Source organism: Agelaius tricolor, unplaced genomic scaffold, assembly GCF_023055355.1.
Source record: "Agelaius tricolor isolate 1412-34295 unplaced genomic scaffold, bAgeTri1.0.p SCAF_38, whole genome shotgun sequence".
Lineage (NCBI taxonomy): Eukaryota > Metazoa > Chordata > Aves > Passeriformes > Icteridae > Agelaius > Agelaius tricolor.
In genome coordinates, this window is record NW_027269298.1 from 3,563,925 (window position 1) to 3,585,791 (window position 21,867).

The 21,867-nt window shown below is 52.4% G+C and overlaps 1 protein-coding gene across 4 annotated transcripts in view; it reads right to left on the bottom strand.

Annotated features, from left to right (window-relative positions):
- GPSM1 (G protein signaling modulator 1) overlaps positions 1-21,867 on the bottom strand; it is a 66,065-nt gene that overhangs the window by 20,929 nt on the left and 23,269 nt on the right. For 3 of the 4 annotated variants that reach the window (XM_071453946.1, XM_071453948.1, XM_071453949.1), the window contains exons 6-11: positions 21,061-21,176; positions 20,093-20,248; positions 17,757-17,865; positions 15,222-15,348; positions 3,401-3,471; positions 418-588 (exon numbers count right to left, since the gene is read on the bottom strand). In XM_071453946.1, the coding sequence (XP_071310047.1) occupies positions 418-588; positions 3,401-3,471; positions 15,222-15,348; positions 17,757-17,865; positions 20,093-20,248; positions 21,061-21,176 (750 nt within the window). The remainder of the gene's footprint in view (positions 1-417; positions 589-3,400; positions 3,472-15,221; positions 15,349-17,756; positions 17,866-20,092; positions 20,249-21,060; positions 21,177-21,867) is intronic. The other variant, XM_071453947.1, reaches the window with a different exon arrangement.

Here is a 21,867-nt window from a genome sequence, read left to right on the forward strand (position 1 = left end):
CAGGAGCTGATCAATCAGCTCCAAAAAGCTCCACAAAGCACCCAAACTGCTGTGCTTTCCTGCAATCCAAGGCATCACATCCTGAAAATCCTGAACTCAGCTAAGCTCAGCTCCAGGCTCCTGTCCCTCAAGAGAAGGTTTAAATGTCACCACTGAGACACAGTTTGTGATGGAGACTGGTTCCACTGTTCTGCCAAAAGGACAGTGATGCTGAGGCTCAAAAAGACAAAAGGATTTGCCCACAGCTGCCCCCAGAGCCAACAAACAGCACAGCTTCAGAATCTCCTTTCCAGCCAGAAGTGCCCCCCTGCCACCCCCACACCCGGCTGGAAATGAGGTAAGAACAAAGATGAGGAACTCCCAGATCAGCACTGGAGAGTAAAATCATCCCACTGGAGATTAAAATCATCTTCCTACCGACTGTGGCACCTGCACCCTGAGCTCCCCAGCATCCAGAGGGGATCCCTGGGGTCTCCTCTCCGAGCTGGCCTGGTGCTCCCGGTGCCTCCTCGTTCTGGCAGGTAACGACAGGAACTCCTTCCCTGAGATCTTCAGCTCTCCCACGTGGTGGCTGTCCCCATTCTGCTCCTTGGGAAAGCAAGAAACAGTCACTGCAGCAAGGCCTGCCTCAGGGTTTGGGGGAGCTCTACCCACAGAGCAGCAGAGGCACAGGAGCACTGGTAACGTGGGGCTCATGCTCAGGCATCCCACAGACACAGAAACACAGGATGGGAACACAGGATGGGACACAGGATTGGGACACAGGATTGGGACACAGGATTGGAACACAGGATTGGAACACAGGATTGGAACACAGGATTGGGACACAGGATTGGAATAGACAGGATGGAAATGCAGGATGGGAACACAGGATTGAAATACAGGATTGGAACACAGGATTGGAATAGAAGATTGAAACACAGGATGGAAATGCAGGATGGGAACACAGGATGGGACACAGGATTGGAATACAGGACTGAAATACAGGATTGAAACACAGGATTGAAATACAGGATGGAAACATAGGATTGGGACACAGGACTGAAATACAGGATTGGAACACAGGATTGAAGTATAGGATTGAAACACAGGATGGAAACACAGGATGGAAACACAGGATTGAAGTACAGGATGGAAACACAGGATTGAAACACAAGACTGAAATACAGGATTGAAACCCAGGATTGACACCCCAGGTATGGGGAAACACAGGTGACAGAGATCCCAAACAGGAACACTGAGAAGGAAGGAGAGATTCATTGCCATGTTGATGGCACCAGCACAGCCAGGCCAGTGCCCACATCTTAAAAAGCAGCCACAGGAACATAAATCAGAGCTGGAGAGTGCCTTGCAGTGCCTTGGTTGGAGCCCTCACAGCGCTCAGTGCATGACAACAGGAGAGATGACTCAATTGCAGCACGTGGGCACCTTCAGGGTGAAACCCAGAGTGTGAGAAAGGGATTTTAGTCTGGTACACAAAGGAATAAACAAGAGGCTGGGAGACAAAACCAGAGGAGATGAAATGCAGGAGTGAGAGACACAGGGTGAGCAGGCAGCAGTGTCCTGCAGTGTGCTGGAGCTCAGAACCAAGGGGGGCTCCTGTGTCCCAGCCCTGTGAGAGGCACGGGGCAGGGGCTCATGGCAGTGGGGCACCAGGGGGCTGTGCTGGCTTTGAAGGCTCTGGCAGAGAAGAAAGAGAAGGCATTTCTGGCAGAGACAACACCCAGAGGATGCTGGAGAGGTCAGGGTTCACCCCATGGGTTCACTCCTTGCTCCTTCTCACTCCCACCACAGCACAAAGCACAGGAGTGTCACTGACATCTTTTATGGAAAATCCTTTCCTTAGGATTTTTTTCCTCCTGAGAAGCTGAGAGGCCTCAGGAACAAAATGTAACCAATGGTTATCTGCTGCTGTGGAATGCAACAGGTGCATCTGGGATTGGGCTCATGTGGTTGTTTCTAATTAATGGCCAATCACAGTCCGGCTGGCTCAGACTCTGTCCGAGACAGAAGCTTTTGTTATCATTCCTTTCTATTCTTAGCCAGCCTTCTGATGAAACCTTTTCTTCTGTTCTTTTAGTATAGTTTTAATGTAATACATATCATAAAATAACAAATCAAGCCTTCTGAACCATGGAGTGAGATGCTCATCTCTCCCCTCACCCAAGATCCCCCGTGGGCACGGTCACACAGGAGCTCCCCCAGGGCTGTACCCAGTGGGACAGAGCACAGGAGCTGCACCCAGGGCACTCTGAGGGAGAGGTGACCTCACAGCCTGCCAAGGACACTGCAGGGGACAGGAGTGCTCACACTGACCCCACAGCTCCTGCCTGCTGCATCCTCCCACAGAACCCCTGAAATCCCTGACCCTGCCTGAGCTGTTGGGTGATGCTCAGCATTTACAGCCGAGAGCAGGAGCCAGCAGCATGAACAGCCAGCCACACAGCAGCCCAGCCCCTGGCCAGCCCTCAGGGCTCTGCTGCTCCATGGGGACACCAGCCATGTCCCCTGACCTTGGGCACTGCTGTCCCTGCCATCGACACCCCGGGGATGGAGTCACGTTGGTGAGAGCAGCAAAAGCCAAAATGGCCAAGGGGCACTGGGAGAATGGATCAAAATACATCAGGACATTTGGAATTTATTTTCCAAAGAGAGTTGATTCAGGGAGGAGCTTTTGCCTGGCCTTCCCAGTGTTTGCTGGGATTTTTAGGTACCTAAATGGTTTCTCAAGGTTGTGTCCCATTGACCACCTGCACCCACCTGCAGCTTGGGTGAGCTTCTCCTCTCTGTGACAGTTCTGGAAATGCTGTGCCTGGAAAGCACTGGGTGAATGGGGATGATTTGTGCCAAAATCATTCCAAAAAGGCAGCATGGCTGCAGGGGCAGGGCTGACCCTGGGCAGCAGCAGCATTTCCTGAGAGGCTGAAACGATCCCTGGGGCTGGAAGGGCTCAGAGGCTCCAGCTGCTGCAGGAGCAGCCCTGGGGACACAGAGGAAACTCTGATCTGCTCAGATCTGACACTCCCAGGAGCAAAGCAACCCCTGGAACAAACCCTCTGCTCCTGCAGGGCTCCATCTCCCTCTGTGCCACTCCACTGGGGTGACAGGCACTGGCAGCACTCAGGGCTAAGCTGCTCACCATGATCCTTCCAATCAAGGGCTGCTTGTTCAAAAAAAGCCCAGAAGTGACTTTCCAGCTCTGAGTGTTAAGTGCATTTTGAGTCAGACCAGCTGTTCCTCTCCTCCAAGCTCTCTAGAAACCCTCTTTGGTTATTCCCATTGACTCCAGTGATATCTGGAGTCAATGGGAATAATTGCATATTTCCCTGCAAATGAAGCCAGGCAACAACAAACAACTGATTCCCACTGAAAATCTCTGAGGCCAGGCATCTTTGCTTACCTTTCCAGAAGGGAACTTGAGGAGGTCTAAGCTGTCCATGCTGTTCCTCTGGAGCCTCTTTGGCCTGGCTCCTGCAAAAGAACACTCTCACATCAGGGGGGTGTCACCAACACGCAAATGTCACACAGAGAGAACCCAAACCACGGCAGATCCCCTGCTCTGGTTAGCTAAAAGTCAAAGGGGTGGGATGATGCAGCTGTGCTGGCCTTGAGATTCAAATTTGGGGTTTTTTTTCCTTTTGTTTTGGGTGGTTTTAAAGCTCTGTCACAGGGCAGTGTGAGCCTCTGGCCATTGAGCTGCAGCCAGGTCACACCACGACCCTGATCTCAGACAAGGTCTCTGGAATTCAGGAGTTACAAACCTCACCCTAAACCACAAAAGCCATGGGACAGGCATTGAGAAAAATCATAACAAAGAGACAATTCAATACATCTGTGGATTTTCTGCTTTATCATCATGTTTATAGCTGAAAGAATGTTTCTGGGACTCAACTTTGAGCTTTTCTCTACAGTCACAGAGGCTGGAAAAGTAAGTGAAAGAGCAAATGTGTTCTATCACAGGCCCAGCCTTAAGGGGAACAAAATCTTGCCTTGAACCTGAAAGAGGAATCAAAACTTGGCAGGATTTATGATATTTATTTGAGATTTCATAAGATTTTGATGTTTGATTCCAACAACAACAGAGTGGGTGAAACACAGTTCACTCCTGGTTTCCAAACCCTCTTCACCTCCAGTCTCCTTCCAGCTGCTCCCGCCCTGCTGACAAACAGCCAGGATGTACCAAAAGGCCCTGGGATGCTTTCACCACACCTGGGAAAGCTCCTGCCCTTCCCTGAAGGCTCAGCTGAGCTGATCCCCAAGTGACACCCCACTGCATCAACCCCACACAGGGCAGAGCCCAAAACTCTGCACTCGGGGTCCTGTGACACCTTCCAGGCTGGAAGGGAAACCCTGGGCAGGGAGGATCCCTGTGCTGAGCCCTGAGAACAGAAACCACAGAGCTCTGGGTGGTTCCTGCAGCAGCCACCTCCCCAAACCCCAGCTCAGCTCCCCCAGCCCAGCCCAGTGCCCCTCTGAGCTCAGGGGCCACACAGCTGCTCACTGGGCAAGCACAGCACAGAAAAGGCACAAAATTCACAGGTCAAGGCTGGCTGAAAGCAGAGCACAGGGATTAAATGGAAAAAGGCTCCAGGGAATCCTCCACCAGCACAGCCAGGGCTCCAGATGCCACCACAGCTGGATCCAAACTGCACCAACTCCAAGGACAGCTCTGCTTTGAGAAGTTCAGCTTCACAAGACACAAGCTCAGACCAGCTGGGTCTTTTATCTGCAAATCACCCTTGGTTAGAGAAAAGCTGATGCACATTTAGGGGAAAACTGAAATCAAAGATGTGCCCAACACCACAGCAGTTACTCAGGAGTTGTAATCTTATTGTACAAATAAGATCCCCTTGTATTCCAAGACTGCAGCTTTCCTACCCTGAGTTTGCTCCTTCTGGGGGAAATAAATAGCAAATTTATTTATTATTTAAATAATAAATAAATGGTCACAAACTCACATCACAGTTCAGCCAAAAGGGACCTGAAGTTGATGTCTGTGCCCCACCACCATGAAGGGATTTGCTGCTTGCAGCCATGAAGACTCCAATCAGCAAAACATTTCTGCACATTTCTGCCTCTCCCCTCCAGAAAGCACACTAGCTCCAGCTTTGTTTTAAGGTGATTCATTACCAGGCTTTGAGTTCAGGGGACTGACATCAGGGCTGGAGGTGGGGAACAGGCACTGAACACACGTCACGAGGAGCAGGCAGAGCTCCCACCAAACTCATCCCCTGCACACAAAGCCAGGGGCCCACCTGCCAGCAGCTCAGAACATTTGTGTCAGAAAAGGCCTCAAAGACCTCAAATCCAACCAATTCCCACCCTGTCACCCAGGTCAGAGCACTGAGTGCCACATCCAGTCACTCCCTGAACACCTCCAGGGGTAGCAACTGCCTGGGCAGCCCAACAACCCCATCCCTGCAGAAAACTCCATTTGCTCCACCACATTCCCACCACCCTCAGAGGGAGGAGATGGCTGTGAGATGGCTGAAGGACCTTTGGGTGCTGTCAGGCCTGCCTGAAGGACCTTTGGGTGCTGTCAGGCCTGCCTGAAGGACCTTTGGGTGCTGCCACGTTGCTCGGGCAGGAGGGGACAGCAGGGCTGGGCTGTTCCCAGTTACACCCTCTGGACACTGCCACAGCTGCTCGTGGCTTCCCTCAGAACAACCCACAGCAGCAAAGGTGGCTCTGGAAGAAAAGTCACCTCCAAACACCTGATGAGAGGCACATCTGGGTTCCAGAGGTGAGCCCAGCCCTGGAAGCGAGCGTGCGTCAACGCTCCCTTTAACAGCCACTTCCAGGAAAGCAAGAAAGCAGCAAAGTGTGCCCAGTTAGATAAACACACATCACTTCCAGCTGTCTAAAGAGTCATTAATTACACACCTCCATCCCCAGGTGCTTTTGTGTGTTCCCAGAGCACTGAACTGCTGGCCAGCAGCCATTAATCTCTGAGCAGAGAAAACCTGCCTGCTGTTAATTTAATAGACACAGGCAGCTGAGCCTACCCCAGCACAACAACTCATCTTCTCTTGCTCTGATGCTGGTGGCTGTCTGTGACTGTGTGGGGTTTGCACACACTGGAGCTGAGAGAGGAAGAAGTTCAGAATTACAAAAAAACTTCATCCAAGTCAGCTGTTTCTCCCAGAAATCCCAGCCAGTGCTGGGGGCACTGTCTCCACTCACCACCCCTAAAACAAGCAGCATTAGGAGGGTCCCTATCACCCAGGGCTACAAGAAACTGGATCCACACCAGCAGCAAATCCCACCAGACATGTGGGAGCTTCTCCCCTTCTCATCCCACACATCCTCATGCACCTTCCAGGAGAGCAGAGCTTTCCATACTCACAAGCATCCCACAGGATGGATGGATGGCAGGAGGAGTCCCTCTAACTTTCTGTCTCCATTCCCTCAGATGGCTCCAGATGTAACTTTCAGCCTCTCCCAACTTATTTTGCCCAGAAATACCTGCAGCACCACTTCATGCTCAGCCAAAGCTGAGCTCTGCCTCCTTCTCCCCAGGGCTGCTCCACAGCAGCTGTGGGGATGTGAAGGATTGAGCAGCTCAAAACCCAGGTCTGCTCCTCTGGAAGGTTTTTTTTCCCTCTCTCTCTCTCTCTCCAGCATTTATTGGCATGTTTACCAAGCCTGCTGCAGAGAAATGGAAAACCTCAGGGGCCTTTCTAAATGCTCTCTCTGTCTTGGAGGTTTACTGAGGTCTCAAAGAGAGCAAGTTGAAACCTTCTTGTGAACATCAGCTGAGCAAGGCTCCTGACTGGCTGCATTCATGCCCTGTTTTCCTGGAGCTCCTGGGATGTTGCTCTTTTCAGGGGTGTTGCTCCTTTTTTAAATATTTTTTTTCAAAATCTCTTCCTCCTCCCCATCTATGATCTCAACAGCACCATGAACCAAGGGGATTTTTGAAAAATTTTTTTTTTCAACTTTTTGCTTTTGCAGTTTGGCTGCTGAGGTGAGTTTAACGGATTTCACATTCTTGTCTTTAATCTGCAGCCACAGAGAACACACAGAAGGTTTATCAAGGATGGTGATGGGATCATCTCATGGAAAGGAGCACTAGGACAAGCTGGGCAGACAGAGCTTTGTTCCTGCATGGACAGGCTCCCTCTCCCAGAGATTGCAGTTGATAAGATCAGGCTGAACATGTGTAGAGAGTGCATTTGATAAGATCAGGCTGAACATGTGTAGAGAGTGCATTTGATAAGATCAGGCTGAACATGTGTGGCAGGGACTCAGGGAGCCCTGGCAGGAGCTCTCATCAGGCTGACATGAGCTTTGATGAGCCCCAGCTCTGCCCCCTCTCCTGCAGCTCCAAGAGCAGCAGAGCAGGGCCCCCCCACCCAGACATGGCCCCAGTTCTGTATTTACAGCTGAAACAGGCTGGATCCCTCGGGGGGGCTGTGCCAGAGCAGCCAGAATTCAACCTGACAGGGGACTCCAAGGAAAAGCAGCAGGGAAAGGTTGTGGAGCCAGCATCAGCCCCCTGCAGCCCTGCTGGGTGAGCAGCCCCACAGAGCACAGGCTGGGCACCCCAAACACAACAAACCCACATCAGGACGTGCTGTATTCTCATGAAAAGGTCATTTCCCCCTGTGCCTGTATTAGCCAAGAGAGTGACTTGGCTTTTGGGTGAGTTCTGTCAGCCCTGGACAGCATCTCCCCCCTCTGCACAGACCCAAACCTTGATCCTGGCAGACAACTCTAAATATTGCCCAGGATAATTGCATCAGAGCAGCCAAGCCCATTGTGTGGGGTGGAATGCTGGTCTGGAAACCCTTCCCAGCCCCCAGGTGACAGTGGGGATAGGGTCCAGTGCTCCCAGAGCATCCCCAGCCATCCTCTGCTGCCATCTCATCAGGGCAGCTCTGGCAGCCTCCTGCTCCTTTATTACAGCAAAGCTCTCACAGAGGCAAGGGGGAGGGGGAGAACGAGCACAGCAGCAGGAAAAGAAAGAAGGGGAAAAAAAAAAAGAATCCTCCAGTAGGACAAGCATCTCATTTAAGGCTTTAATTAGTCTTCAAACACATAATGGGTTCTGGCACTATAAATCCACTTGACCTCTATTATTGTCAGCACTCGCCTGATAAATGGTGGCATTTGTTTTCCCAGTTGCTACTGGGGTAGAACAATACTTTTCTCCAAATAGAGAAAGCAAATAATATCAGTTATTTACAATGACTGGGCCATAAAATGCTGGTGCCAGGCTGTTGTGTGCCCATCCATGGAAGGGCCATCTGCTCACCCTGCTCCTGCAGGCAGGGAAGGACCAGGGAATCCCAGCAGCTCTGGTCCTTCTGTGCCTGAGGACACAGAACCACAAGGACAGGATTGATCCCTGCTCTGCTGGGAGGCACTGATGAGCTCCATCCAGAGCACAACAAATCTCAACCTCCCAACAGGCCCTGAGCACAACACAGCCCTGCTCCAGAACAAGAATCCTGCAGTTTTCTCCTCTGTGGCAAAACTGTTCCTTTCCAAAAGCTGCACACAATATTGTGGCAGTAAAGAGAAATTCCCTTTGCATCAAGGTGCTTGTCTGGCTGACTGGCAGAAGATGATGCTCTGTGTTTGTGTCACCCCAGCTCTGCATCTCCACAATCCAGCCTGACAGCTGAGCAATGGGCTGAAAAGAACAGAAATAATAGAAATAACAGCAATAACAGCAGTGCTGCACATCCACACGGCACCCAGAGCCCTGGGGCATTTCCTGGCTGCACTCAGGGTGAGCAGCTGGCACAGAGGCTCCTCAGATGGGGAGAGGGAATGAGGAGATGCTCTGGATCACTGGCCAAAGAGCCCTGACAGTCACATGGAAGAGGTAAAACCTGGGAAAAGAATCCTCCTTGCAGGTAGAAATGGCACAAGGGAGCCACTTCTTTTCTTATTTGTTATTTATTTCCCCCAGTAGGAGCAAACTCAGGGTAGGGAAGCTGCAGTCTTGGAATACAAGGGGATCTCATTTGTAGTCTTAAAACTCTTGAGTAACTGCTGTGGTGTTGGGCACATCTTTGATTTCAGTTTTCCCCCAAATGTGCAACAGGCATCAGCTTTTCTCTAACCAAGGGTGATCTGCAAATAAAACACTGGCAATTTGGGTCAAAGAATGAAATATTTAGGAGGGGTATTTGCAGAAAACACCGAGCGCCCAACCCTGAAACCCTTGAGAAAGTCAAGCCTGGAGGCTGTGGGGAGGTTGGGCAGTGCAGGCAGAGTCTCCTGTAACCAAACCCCTGGCAGGGAATCAATCCCTGCTGCAGAGAGGAGCCTGTGGGGACAGAGGGATCCTCTGGGGATCCTCTGAGCAGGGTGGGGCAGGCTGGGAGCAGGCTCAGAGCCCCAGGGCCCATCCAGCAGAGGGGAGATGGACTTGGCAGCAGCACCTGGCTTGTTTTGAGGGCAGGAATTTTCCCTCCAGGATGCAGCAGAGCCTCATGACCTCCCACCAGCCATTATCAGCTGGTGTTGAGCAAGCAGAGATCAAAAGCTAAAAGTGACACGCAATAATTAACAGGGGCAACATCTCCAGCAGCCAGACAAGCCCAAGGACACGTTCCTGTCCTCCAGACTGACTCAGGGAGGGCACAGAAGGAGCAGCCACGTGTCAGCTTAGCAGCCATCAAACACCCACAGGAAAATCCTCAAAAGAAGAGGGGGGATGGACTCGATCCCTCCTCCTGCGATCAGCCAGCAGCTCCCAGAACACGCTGCCCATGCTGGACTGGGCTCCTGAGCTCTGCCACGGGTTTTGCTGAGCCAAGGTTGGCTGTCCAAGGGTTTGTCCCTGCCAGGGAATGGTCCTGAGGTCACCCCAGGGATGGCAGGGACTCTGCTGAGGGTCTGGCCTTGCCCTGCTCACAGCACACCGTGGCCATCCCCACAGAAAGCTTTAGGAGAGAAAAAGGAATTCTAGCTGGGCAAGAAAGAAAACTTCCTCCTTCTCTTTCCTTGCTCTGTGCCGCATAAAAGGCGCAGCAAGCAGAGGAGTCTTGTTCCTAAGGGCAGTGCTGTGCTCTAGGCCAGAGCAGCATCACAGCCAGGGCATTTCCTACCCTGCAGCTTCCAGGGAAAACTGTCTGGGAAGGAACCAGACAGCAGAGCTGGGAGTGCTGCTGGAGTCTGCAACTGCAGCCAAAGGGAACTTCAGCCTTCCCAGAACCAATGGTTTCCAAGAAGTTCTCCCTCCCCACAACAAGAGATTTAATCTTGATTGGATGCGTGGCTTTGCCACAAGCCACGTTGTGCCTGCCCTGCCACAGGCTTCAACAACTGGCCTGCTCCCCATCCTCTTTTCCTGCTCTTGCCATCTCCCCTGGCATCAAGATAAAACAAATTTCAGTAGTACAACATCACCTTCTCCTGTCCTGGAGCATTTCCTCTGCTGTGAGCCAAGAACTCCTGCTGTATTTGACACCAGTGCTGGGAAGGAGGCTCATGGACACAGCAGGATGAGAGAGGAACGTTAAATACTCAGGAAGAGCATCTTAAAACTTCCTAAAGCCAATACTGGGGCAGTCTGAAGTGAGTGCTAAATTACTGAGTTTAAAATCCAAATGACTCAGAGGTTTATCCCCCCACCAGTGCTGCTGGAATGACTTCACAGCTGTAACAGCAGAAGATTTAGAAAAAAAACTCATTACAAAGAGGAGGCATCCTTGAGAATCCTGAATCTTCACTGCAGAAGCCCTGTGGAAGCAGCTCTCCTGCCCTGCTCCCTGAAGGGCCACACTGACAGGTATTTTGGCCCCCCAAAAGTGCTCAGAAACACTCCTATTTCCAGGTACTGCAGAAGGGGAAGGATGGAGGGATGGAGGGATGGAGGGATGGATGGATGGATGGATGGATGGATGGATGGATGGCATTTTCTCCCTGAGAGCCCCTGCTGGAGCACAGCAAAGCCACCAGCCCACCAACCCTCCCTTCCCCTTGGCCAAAAGCCACTCTGCTCCTGCAGCACCTCATCCATCCATCACCCCTGCCTCAGCAGGCACAATTAACCAGCACAGCCTCAGGTTCTCCTTTTCACAATGAAAAAAAAAAGGGTTGAGATGCATCCCAGCAGCTCCTGGGAAAAATCAAATCCAGCTGAGGAGATTTAACATGAAGCACTTTACATTGCTGCCCTTGCTCAGTGTGACTGGAGGGCACTGGGCAGGTTCCATGCTGGGGATGTGACCCCAACCCTGCCCCAGGGGAGGCAAATGCTTCCCAGACAGTGAAATCACAGCCTGAGGGAGCAGGGCTGGCCTGCTGTCAGCAAGATGCTGCTCTCACACTGCCACAGCTCCCAGCTGACAGTTTGCTGCAGGAAGATGGAGCAAACTACAGGGAAGGAACATCCCTGTGGCTGGGCAGCATCACCCCCTCCCTGCTTGCATCAGCACAGGGATGGTCAATCCTGCCTGGTTTATCAGCCCTAAACACTTTCTAGGTACTTCAAAGATATTTAAAGCGAGCAAACAAACAAAGACAAACAGGCTGGAAAACATAAAAGCAGATTTTTTTCTATTCCAGTCTGATTGATCCAAGGGTTCAAAGATTCCTGTGAAGAGATGAGCTCCAAAGTGCACTGAGGATGCAGAGCCCCACAATCAAAGCCCCACAGAGCTGAGCAGTGCTCAGGAAGGAGTGGGGTGCTGTGCCCACTGCAGAACACACAGGATGAGCAATCCCAGCATGGAGCACCAGACAGGCAGGGCAGCCTCATGCAGGAGATCAGCAGAGAGGGGAGTCAGGCTCCTCCTTTGACCCCAACTGACCAGGCTTTACCTGTAAGTCAGCCTTATTCCAGCCTTGGCCAGGCAGGGTCAGCTCAGAGCTCCCAATCCATGCTGGGCACAGGCAGCTCCTCACAGAGCAGGTCTGCAGCTTCACCTCATCTGCAAAAGGGCACCAGTGCTGTCTGTCTGTCTGTCTGCACCCCAGGACATCCCCCAGTGCTGATTCTCACCCTGGCTGCCTTCACCCCTAAAAACAGAAAAGCTGATGCCCACTGCATGTGTGTGGGGAAACCAAAATCAAAACCAAAGATGTGCCCAACATCCCAGCAATGCCTCAGAGCTGTGAGACCACCTTGTACCACAGCCCTGCACTGGCTTTGCTCCCAGCAGGGCAGAGGGGTCTGTGCTCTGCAAACAGCACAGAAACCCTGCCAGAGCCAGCATCATCCCCATGCCAGCGCCTCCTCAACACCTGCAGCCTCCCCACCCACTGCCAGCTGCCAGCAGAGGTTGTTTGGTGTCTCCTGCCTCTGCTGCTGCCAGCAGGGATGGCTGAGGCTGAGGAGAGCAGGAAAAAGCAGCCCAGAGCTATTTCTCACTGTGGAGAGGCACTGAGGGGGCCAGGGCTGCTGTGTGCCCCCAGCCCATGGGGGATCCCTGCCCCTGTGCCCCCTCCCAGCTGGGCAGGATCCCCCAGAGGATTAGGGCAGCAGCCCCAGCCCTGATTCCCCTCCCAGGCTGGGACCAGGGACAGCTCAGAGCTCCCAGTCCATGGTGGGAACTCTGCTCATCACAGAGCAGATCTGCAGCTTCACCTCATCTGCAAAAGGGCACCAGTGCTGTCTGTCTGTCTGTCTGCACCCCAGGACATCCCCCAGTGCTGATTCTCACCCTGGTTGCCTTCACCCCTAAAAACAACCCCATGGAGCCACAGAAAAGTCCTTCATTCTCTCCAAAGGCAAGGCCTACCAGTACTCAACTCTCAGCCTGCAGTGTGTGAAAGAGAAGGAGATTTATTCAGGGCCACATTTTTGGTTGTTTGGAGAAGCAAACCCAGCCCCTGTTTATTTACTTGGTGTTCCAGCTCCTCTCCAGCCTCCCCCTCAGTTTGTTGCTTTAAGCTCTCTGTGTTTGCCTTTCTCAACAAGGTCGCTGCTTTCACAAGACTTCTGCAGCCCTGCCCCACTTCCCCAGCCTCCAGCTTTGTCTTCTGACATCCAAATACTCTCAGAATATTAATTAAAATCATCAAGAGCTCAGCAAGGGGAGCCAGAAGAGCAGAGAGAAACATCAGGCACTCCTTCCACCCCCAGAGCCCAGGGAAGGGCAATGACCAGGAAGGAACCTGTGAAGGACACCACAGTGAAAACCTGGCCCAGCCTCTGCTAGGAAGCTTTACTGTACCTGCCTGATGAAACTGATGTGTTTAATCACATTTGCCTAATCAGAGGGTTTTAGCATCCTTAGGAATGTGCAGCCATTTTGTAACCTTAAGCAGGAAAAAGAATTGGAACGGAATAAAAAGGTGGAAAGCTCTCCTCACCATGAGATTTGTCAACATCAAAAGGCACTGCTGGTTCAGGAGCCAACTCCAATCTCAACTCCCTCACCTGCTTCCTATTACAGAAACAGATGTTCCTCTGGCTGGAAATTGCTGCTATTAATAATATAAAAAATTATGCTCTTCTAATCATTTAATAGGTGCACAGGAGGGTACCAAAATTTCTGGCAGTCATAAAATACATCTCCCTCCCCTCAAGGGCTCAGAGACACATTGGTGGCCTCTCATCCTCCAGTGAAGTTTGGAATAAGAGAGCTGAAAAGGATAAAAGCTAAGGAGAAATGAAGGAGTCAGGCTCCTCTCTGCAGGCTGTGCCTCCTGTGACAGGGCCAGCCCCTTCCCCACCTGCAGAGCACGGAGAGCTCAGCCAGGTGTGACCTCACACTCCCTCCCTGTGGCCCCAGCCCAACAACACAGAGCTGATTTTCACATCCCCAGCAGATTCCCAGGACCTGGAGAGGGGAAAACAGCTCTCCAGATCCTTCTCTCCCTGCACTGCAAATCCCAGTTGTTTGCTGGTGTTCCTCCTCCCAAGAACACTTTGTCCTTCTCTCAACAAACAGCCCCAGCCTTGGGAATGCGAGCGAGAGCACCACGGATTAACGGGGTCACTGCAGCCTCCAGAGCTCTGCCTGCAGCTGCTCAGCCCCTTCCCATCCTCCAGGGATCCCACAGACCTGCACAGCTCTGCCTCTGGCAGAAACACCACTGCTGCCTCCAGATGTTAACACGGCACATCTGGATCTGCAGAGGGCACTGAGCAGCCCGTGGGCCACATCCACACCTCCTGTGGTCCAGACACAGCCCCAGCACTGAGGCTCATTTCCTCTCCCCTTTCACAGCAGAGTCAGCTGCCAGAAGGAAGCCCCTGAGGAGATGCCAGGCATGAGTTCTGCAGGAGTTACAAGAGGAGAAGAGGTGCACAGGGAGGCTGCTGTGGCCCCCACAGCATTTGAGGCAGCAGCTCAACTCCAGTGGGGCATGGCAGGACATGCTGGCTCCCTCCCCTTGCCAGGAGAAGCTCCAGCAGTGAGGCAGCAGGTTATCAATGTGAGATCAATTGAGGTTATCAATGTGAGATCAATGCAGGCACACACACACACACACAGAGCCAGCCTCCCCTTCCCCTCCAGGGCACAGTGCCTCAGCCCCAGCATCATCCCCTCCACATCAGTGCTACCCACAGGGCAGTGTGCCCGTGCCACAAGGTCACATTTAATCAGTGACACCTCCTGGGATGCAGGGTGTGCATTAATAACTCTGCCCCAGCACGGGGCTGCCAGCTGGCAGTGCCAGGCACCACCCGTGGGCAGTGGGCAGTCCAGGACAGTCCTGGCAGCACTGTGGGGACCTGGCTGTGCCACCCTGCCCCCTGGCAGCACAGGCAGTGACCCAGAGCCCAGTAAAGCCACTCTGGCTGCTGTGACCAAGTGTTGCCACATCTTCTTTCCACGTTCAGCACTGCTGCAGGTGTTCCTGTCACCCAGTGTGTGCTGATGGTCCCAGCCTGCCTCCAGCCCCTGCCCTGGGCTTGTTACTGGCTGCTCATCAGAACAAGAGCAGAACAAGAGCAGCCAAAAATCTCTGCCAGTCACTCCTGAAAGCCTCAGGTATCAGTCAAATCAGAGAAAAGAGCCCTGCAGAGCTTTAAAAGATACAAAAGCTGGTTTGCTGCATGGCACGTGGAATTCCATTCCCAATGCAGATTAATTCCATTAACTCCTTCTGTGCCCTTTTTTGGGGGACCATTTCCTGCCTTTGCAGCTTGTGGAAAGCACAGGGCAAACATCCCTTTGGGGTGAAGGCACTCACTCCACAGCCTTATTCTACTCTAGCATTTCCATTTCCTGCCCACTTGCAAACGCCTTCCCCTCCCCACACCACCTGATTCCTGACTTCCCAAGGCCACCAAAATGCCAGGAACTCACCTTGTGCCTCGTAGCCAGGGTAGGGATGAGCTGCAGCCAGGTCCTCCTGGCCAGGGCCCAGGCCCAGGGCTGCCCTGAGCTGGGCCATGTTCAGCTGCGCCGTCAGCTCCCCGCTCCTGTCCCCGATCTGCAGCAGGAAAACCAACAGGGCTCTGGTTAAAGGCTTGGGCTGCTCCAAACACACAGCCCCCGGCCCAGGGTTTGGCAGTGCCACCCCAAAATCCAGCACAGAGACACCTGAGAGGCCACACAGCTCTCCAGAACTATTCCCCAGGGATAATTTGGGAGAGGGTCTGTGCTCGCCGTGCTGCAGCTCCAACAGCTCAGTGCAAGGACTGAGAGGGCTCAGCTTGCCCACTGCCACAGGACTGAGCCTAAAAGGGCTCATCTGGGCTGTCCTGTAGGCACACAGAGCTTGGCAGAGAGCCCTGGAACTCCCAGGCCCCTTCCCCAAGGATTTCCATAGTTACTGAGCACAGACACCACGCTGCCGTTAGCCACGTGGGCACACCAGGGCCCCGGGAGCCCTTCTCTCCTGGCTCACAGGCATACAACTTCGAGTTGTTCCTAGTGATCCACCCACACAATGCTCCAAAAATCCCTTCCAAAGTCCACATTTCCCCCAATTCCCACCTCTTGCTGGCCTGAGGCCAAGGAAGCTGATGTTACGCGTTTGGACAGGGATCTTAAAATGAGGAGTTGTGGGACACATCACTGGATCCTCCTCAAAGTTTAAGCCAAGCAGAGAATGGCTGTGCTGCACACCACAGAGGTCACCCAGAAACAGCCTCTCATCTTCAGAGGAGGAGCAGCCTGTGTGACAGAGGAAGACCTTGGCTGTTCCCCTGGAGAGGCCAACTCCTGTTAAATGCCTGGCAACAGCTCCTTTGTGTCCCCTGCCATAGTCTGCAGCATGGAACAAACCCATAAATCCCCACATTATTTATGACAAAGCCCCAAGCTCCAGTAAAGGGAGGCAGATCAAAGAGCTTATCACCAGGCATAAATCCCCCTGCCAATTACAGGAGATTTGCTGTTGACATCATCTCCAGAGAAATGACTATGTCCATGTTAGGTCTTACAGTCCTTGATGCTCATTTATTAAGTGCTTCCCTGACTTCCACTCAGTTCAGATCACCTCCAAAGCCCCATTAACGACCAGCAACAGACAGGCAGGACAATGACCCCGGGCAGGACCTGCCACACACACACACACACAGAGCAGAGCCCTGGTTCCTGCCCCCAGCCTCCCAGGAGCTGCACTCTGAGGTGACAAAAGTATTCCAGAGCAGAGGCAGCTTCCAGGGTTTTTAGGTAAATATCCTTTATTCCAGTGGGATTTTGTGAGTAACTTCTGATCAATCTGCAGCAGTTTCCATGTGGTTACCCTGAGCTGGTTTCATCTGGATTCAAATGCCACCATTAGATTTTTGTTGGGAAGAAGGGTGATGGGAAGTGAGTTATGAACATCAGCCTGAAAAGGTTGAATTCCACAAGGTTTCTCCTGGCCAAAATCCTGCTGCTTGTCAAAGGGACAGTCTCTCATAATTCATGATGGGGGGACTTCATCAGCCACCTGCCCTGAGGAACCCACTGCTGGCACAGCTGGAGCCACAGCCAGCACCCTGCAATGACAACACTGGGACCCCCACCCTGCTGCGTCTCCCCTCCATCCCCAAAGGCCCAGGACCACCAGGGCTGATCCTCCCAGGGCCCCCCAGCTGATGCCTGGCTCTGAGAACTCAGCCCCAGCCTGAGCAGAGCTGGGAAAGTCCTAGAATGTGCAGGGCCAAAGAACAGAATTTCTGTGTGCCTGATAAGTATAATTAAATCTGTAATTAGGCTGCTGTGTCAGCCCTACTCAGAGATTTAGCCACCCTAAGAGACAGGCAGGAGAACACCCAGCACACTTACAGATGGTGATTTCAACTAGTGCTTCAAGAGGGCAATTTCTTCATCTGGGGAAGACTAAAGAGGCCACAGCCGATTTCCTCAACACACAGAAAAGAGCAAACAGTGGAATTCTGGCTTTCTGCACTTCTGAGCCACCTGAAAATGGCAGGAAAGCTGCAGAGAGCTGGGCCAGGCCAAGGTGAAAGCAGAGCAGCTGCACACAGAGGGGTGGCAGTGGCACAGGGCTGGCTGCAGGCTGGCTGTGTGCACCCAGGGACAGCATCCACTGCAGCTCCAGCTCAGCTGGAACCTCCCTGGGCTCAGCAAGGTGGGCTCTTACACCCTGGGCACTGCACAGCACCTTGGCCAGCCAGTGCATGAGTCCCCAGCTCCTTTCTCACCCAGAACTTTGGTTAAGAGCAAAGTGCAGCTCACACACTTGCTGTAATCAGGGGCAAGGCTGGGAGCCTCCCATCAAGAGAGTGTTTTCCAGCCAAGCTCTGCAGTTCCTGAGAACTGAACCAGCACAGAGAGAAGGGCTTTCCAGAGCAGGGAGAGCACCAATATATCTTATTGGCATAGAACAGCCCTGCTCTCAGCAGGGGTCACAGGCTCCCTCTGGGTTGCACCAGCCTCTCTTACCTCTTGGGAGATTTCAAGGTGTTTCCTTGCAAAGTGCAAAGCCTGCTCGTGGCTCCCCAGGGACACGTAGGCATTTCCCAGGCTCCAGCAGGCTCTTCCTTCTCCCACCCTGCAGGACAGCAAACTGTCAAAGCACAGAAATGCTGGGCAAAGCCAGCAGGGCCTCTTGGAGAGCACTGACTGCCAGGCTCCCTGCTCTGCTTCCAGCTCCACAGAGCTTCTACACTGAAAATGAAGCGAGCTGGACATCTTCAACTCTTCTTACACTGGGGATGAACAGTAGGGGAAGCAGGGCTGCACCCACAGGACAAACTGCAAGCACTGCAGCAAGGGCCAGCATGCTTTGGCTTCACTGGTGAGCCCCAGCCTGAGAGGAGAAGCCAGAGCCCCTGCCCAGCTCCCACCTCACACAACCAGGGCTCCTCTCAGAGCTGCACAGAATGTGTCCTAGGGTGAGGTTATGATGCTTGTATCCCCATTTGTGAGTTCTTTTGATGCTGGATATGGTGTTCTGTGCCTTCAGGACTGGCTCTGAAGGGTGAAAGTTTTGTTTTGGTTTTGCTATCAGCTGCTCCCCCACAGCTGGCAGGACACACAGACAGGGCAGTGCATGGTGCTGCTTTTGCTTTTTGCTTTGCTCTCACTCTTGCTTCTGCTTGCTCTTGCTTCTGCTCATGCTAGTTTAGCTAACAGTCCAAATTTCTTCCTGGACTGTTTCTCCTTTCCTTTTTTGGACCAACTCAAACCTGCTCTGGACTGGGACCTGGCATACACCAAGAGTTTGCACCTTGTGGCTGCAGCAGCTGCCCCAGCACAGGAGGGACTGAGAACAGAGTGACCACCCCCAGAGAGACTTTCTGAATTTGTCACCTTTTTCAGAGCAGTGACAGAGTGGTGTCACCCAGTATTGTTCATTCTGTGTGCTGGGGGTGCTGTGCCTGTTAAATAAACAGGTTCTTTCCACTTCTCTCCAAGGAACCCTTCCCAAACCAGCTGTGGGGAGGGGCAGTGTGGGTTTGCTTTCTGGAGGGGACCCCTTTCGGAGATTCTCTCCCAAATTTGCCCTAAAGCAGGACAGAATGCAACACCCAGCTCTGCTTCATCAGCAGCCCAGAGCTGAACCAGCAGGGAGAGAACACTGCAGGCAGGCAGGCAGCAGCTCCAGCTGAGCCCCAGCACTGCATCACCAGGGTGAACTCAGAGCACGAAACTGCAGCCAGCAGAGCACAGGCACAGCCTGCCACAGGGCCCTGCTGCTGGTTTCCAGGAGCCAGGGATGGCAGGGGAGTGTGGAGCCTGGGCAGCCCAGACCCCCAGCCCGGCTCTCTGGAGCTCCAGCAGCTGTTTGCAGGAGCAGGCAGAGCCTCCTGAGCTCTGCAAACGAGCAGATGTGGGGGGAGAAGGGATAAAAAAAGCACCTGGGGGCGCAGGGGGAGGTTCAGCATGACTGCAACTCCCTTTTCAGAGGTTTGGGCGGGTTGATCAGCATTTCACCGTTTTTCTTGTCACCCTGTTCAATACCTTGTGCTCGCAGGGTGTGTTCCCAGAAATGCAGGAGCCCACAGGCCTGCACCCCCACAGCATGATTCACCCTTGGGTGGGATTGTGCCTGCCCCGAGCAGAGGCTGCCCGGGTGGTGGCACAGCTCTCCCATCCTGATGTCCCTGCTCCATCTAGTGGAAGACACCCGGGCTCCCAGGGAATTCAGCAGCGTGCTCAACGAGCTGGCTGCAAAGTCACTGCAGCTGCCAGAGGGCTCAGGAGCACAACAGCCAGGAAAAAGGAACCAACCTCTCAAAAAAAAAAAAATTAAAATTTAAGGAAAATTAGAAAGCCAGGCCTTCTAAAGAATGAGGAGCAAGACCAAGATACATCATCTGCACGCTCTCTATGCAATATCATCTGTACATGGAGGTTTCCAGCATCAACCCAGAGCAATGGGGCAAAGTGGCACATCTTGTGTGCCCTAAACACACAGCTTTTAAGGGAAATACAACTTTTGGGAACATAAGAGAGCTCTCTAGAGGCCCTCCTGGGACAACACAGCAGCAGCACAGGCAAGGCACTGAGCACGATGCAATTTTTGAAGCACCTCTCATTAGAAATCTCACTCAGCCCACACAGACACTGCATTGAGGGCACAATCTCAGGTTTGAGTGACACGAGAAAGGTGAATCAGGTCAAGTTTTTGACAGATGATTGGACTAAGGACTGACTGCTCAGAGATTTCTAATGCCTTTCGAGCACACACATCACTGGTGCTTAACCCCAGCAAGAGAGAACAGAAGTCAGAGAAGGGTCAGGGCTCTCCACCCTCACCTGAGGCACTCCCTTACCTGTCCCCCAGCTCCTGTGCTATCACCAGGTGCCTCAGGTGGTACTCAATGGCTTTCTCATAGTCTTGAAGCAGTGTGCACGTGTTCCCCAGGCTGTAGCAAGCCTGGGCTTCTACTGCTTGGTCCTTGAGCTGTCTGGAGAGCTGGAGCGTTTTCCTGCAGGGAACAGGGAAATCATCCCTTGGAGCAACACCCTGTGTAAGAGCCTAGATGAGAGATGTGGGACTCCAGCAGCTCTCCAAAATGCAGTTTATTGTATCCAAGGTGTTACAGCAGGCCAGGGTCGTGGGTGACAGAGCTGTGCCCACAGCTGCCAGCTCCAGCTGCAGGCAGGCCTGGAGACCCTTTGGTTTTGGTTACAATGCATTCTAGACTTTTCTTTGCTGAGCATCTCAATACAGTAGGACCAATCTATACCTTAACTTTTATCTATAGCCTATCATAACTGCTATAATTACCATATTCATGTGTACTGTTCTCCAATCACTAAAAGCCAGTACATTACAGTTTAAGCTAGAAGTTGTTTTTCAGTTTTCTTGCAGTGGAAAATTCTGAGACCTTTTTTCTACCTGCAGCATTTGCTGCCTTGTTTGCCTATGCTGTCTTCCTGCTTGGTAAAAGCATCTTCTTGTTTGGGGTGGGTTTATCCTTTGCTCTAAGCCATAAAAACCCCTTCTAACTAACACACCCTTTGCCTCCTTGGTTATCCAGTGAGACTGGCTCAGCAATTCTTTTCCTCTGTATCAAAACTTGCTTCCATCTCTATTCCTTCATCAGACTCTACATTTAAAAATCTTTCTGCTAAGTACACATATCTGTGAGACTTTCTTGTCAAATTTTCATCCTTCCCAACAACCCTGCATTGCCACCACAGCAGCCCTGCCACCCCAGGTCCCCTGTCACAGCCCCCGGGGCTGAGGGGCGGCTGTGGCAGCTCAGGATCTGCAGGAGCAGCCCCTGGCACTCACCTGTAGTAGTCAGCAGAGATGTCAAACCTGCCCAGGAAGATGTGGGCATTGCCCAGGTTGCTGTAGGCGCGGCGCTCGGCGGCCTTGTCCCCGAACTCCTTGGCGATGGCCAGGCGCTGCAGAGACACAGCACACACAGCTCTGTCAGCACTGACCCCCCTGCCCCACAGCAGCTCATCTTGTGGCAGATTCCTGAGGTCCCCAGGAGGAATGGAGAATCTGAGTCCTCAGAGTCCGACACAGCTGATGGTGGTTGGTCATTAAGTTAAAACAATTCAGGTGAAACCAATCAAACGTGCACCTGTTGGTAAACGATCTCCAGACCACATTCCAAAGCTGCTAAACACAGGAGAAGCCAATCAGTTAATTATTATTTACATTTTTCTCCGAGGCTTCTCAACTTCCCAGGAGAAGAAATCCTGGCAAAGGGATTTTTCAGAAAATATGACAGTGACAATCTTCCCTGGGGATCAGCTCCCAGGGCTGCAAAGCTCCCACCCAGCCAAAGCTGAACCTGCCTGGCAGGGTGGCTGCAGCAGGAAACCTCTCCCTCTTGTGCAGCTCAGCATCAGGAAAGGCTCTTGGAAAAGTGGGAGTGATGCTGCACCCCAGTGTCACAGTTATATCTTCTGAAACATCTTTTAACCCAGGATTTTGCTCCTGGGAAGCTGAGAAGCTTCAGAGAAAAAGGAAAGCAAATTCTTATTTCATTTGCTTCTCTTCTGTTTTGCTCATGTAGAATGTGTTTAGAGATTATTTATCTAACAGGTGGTTGCTTAATTGGTTTTTGGTGTGAGTGCTTTCACC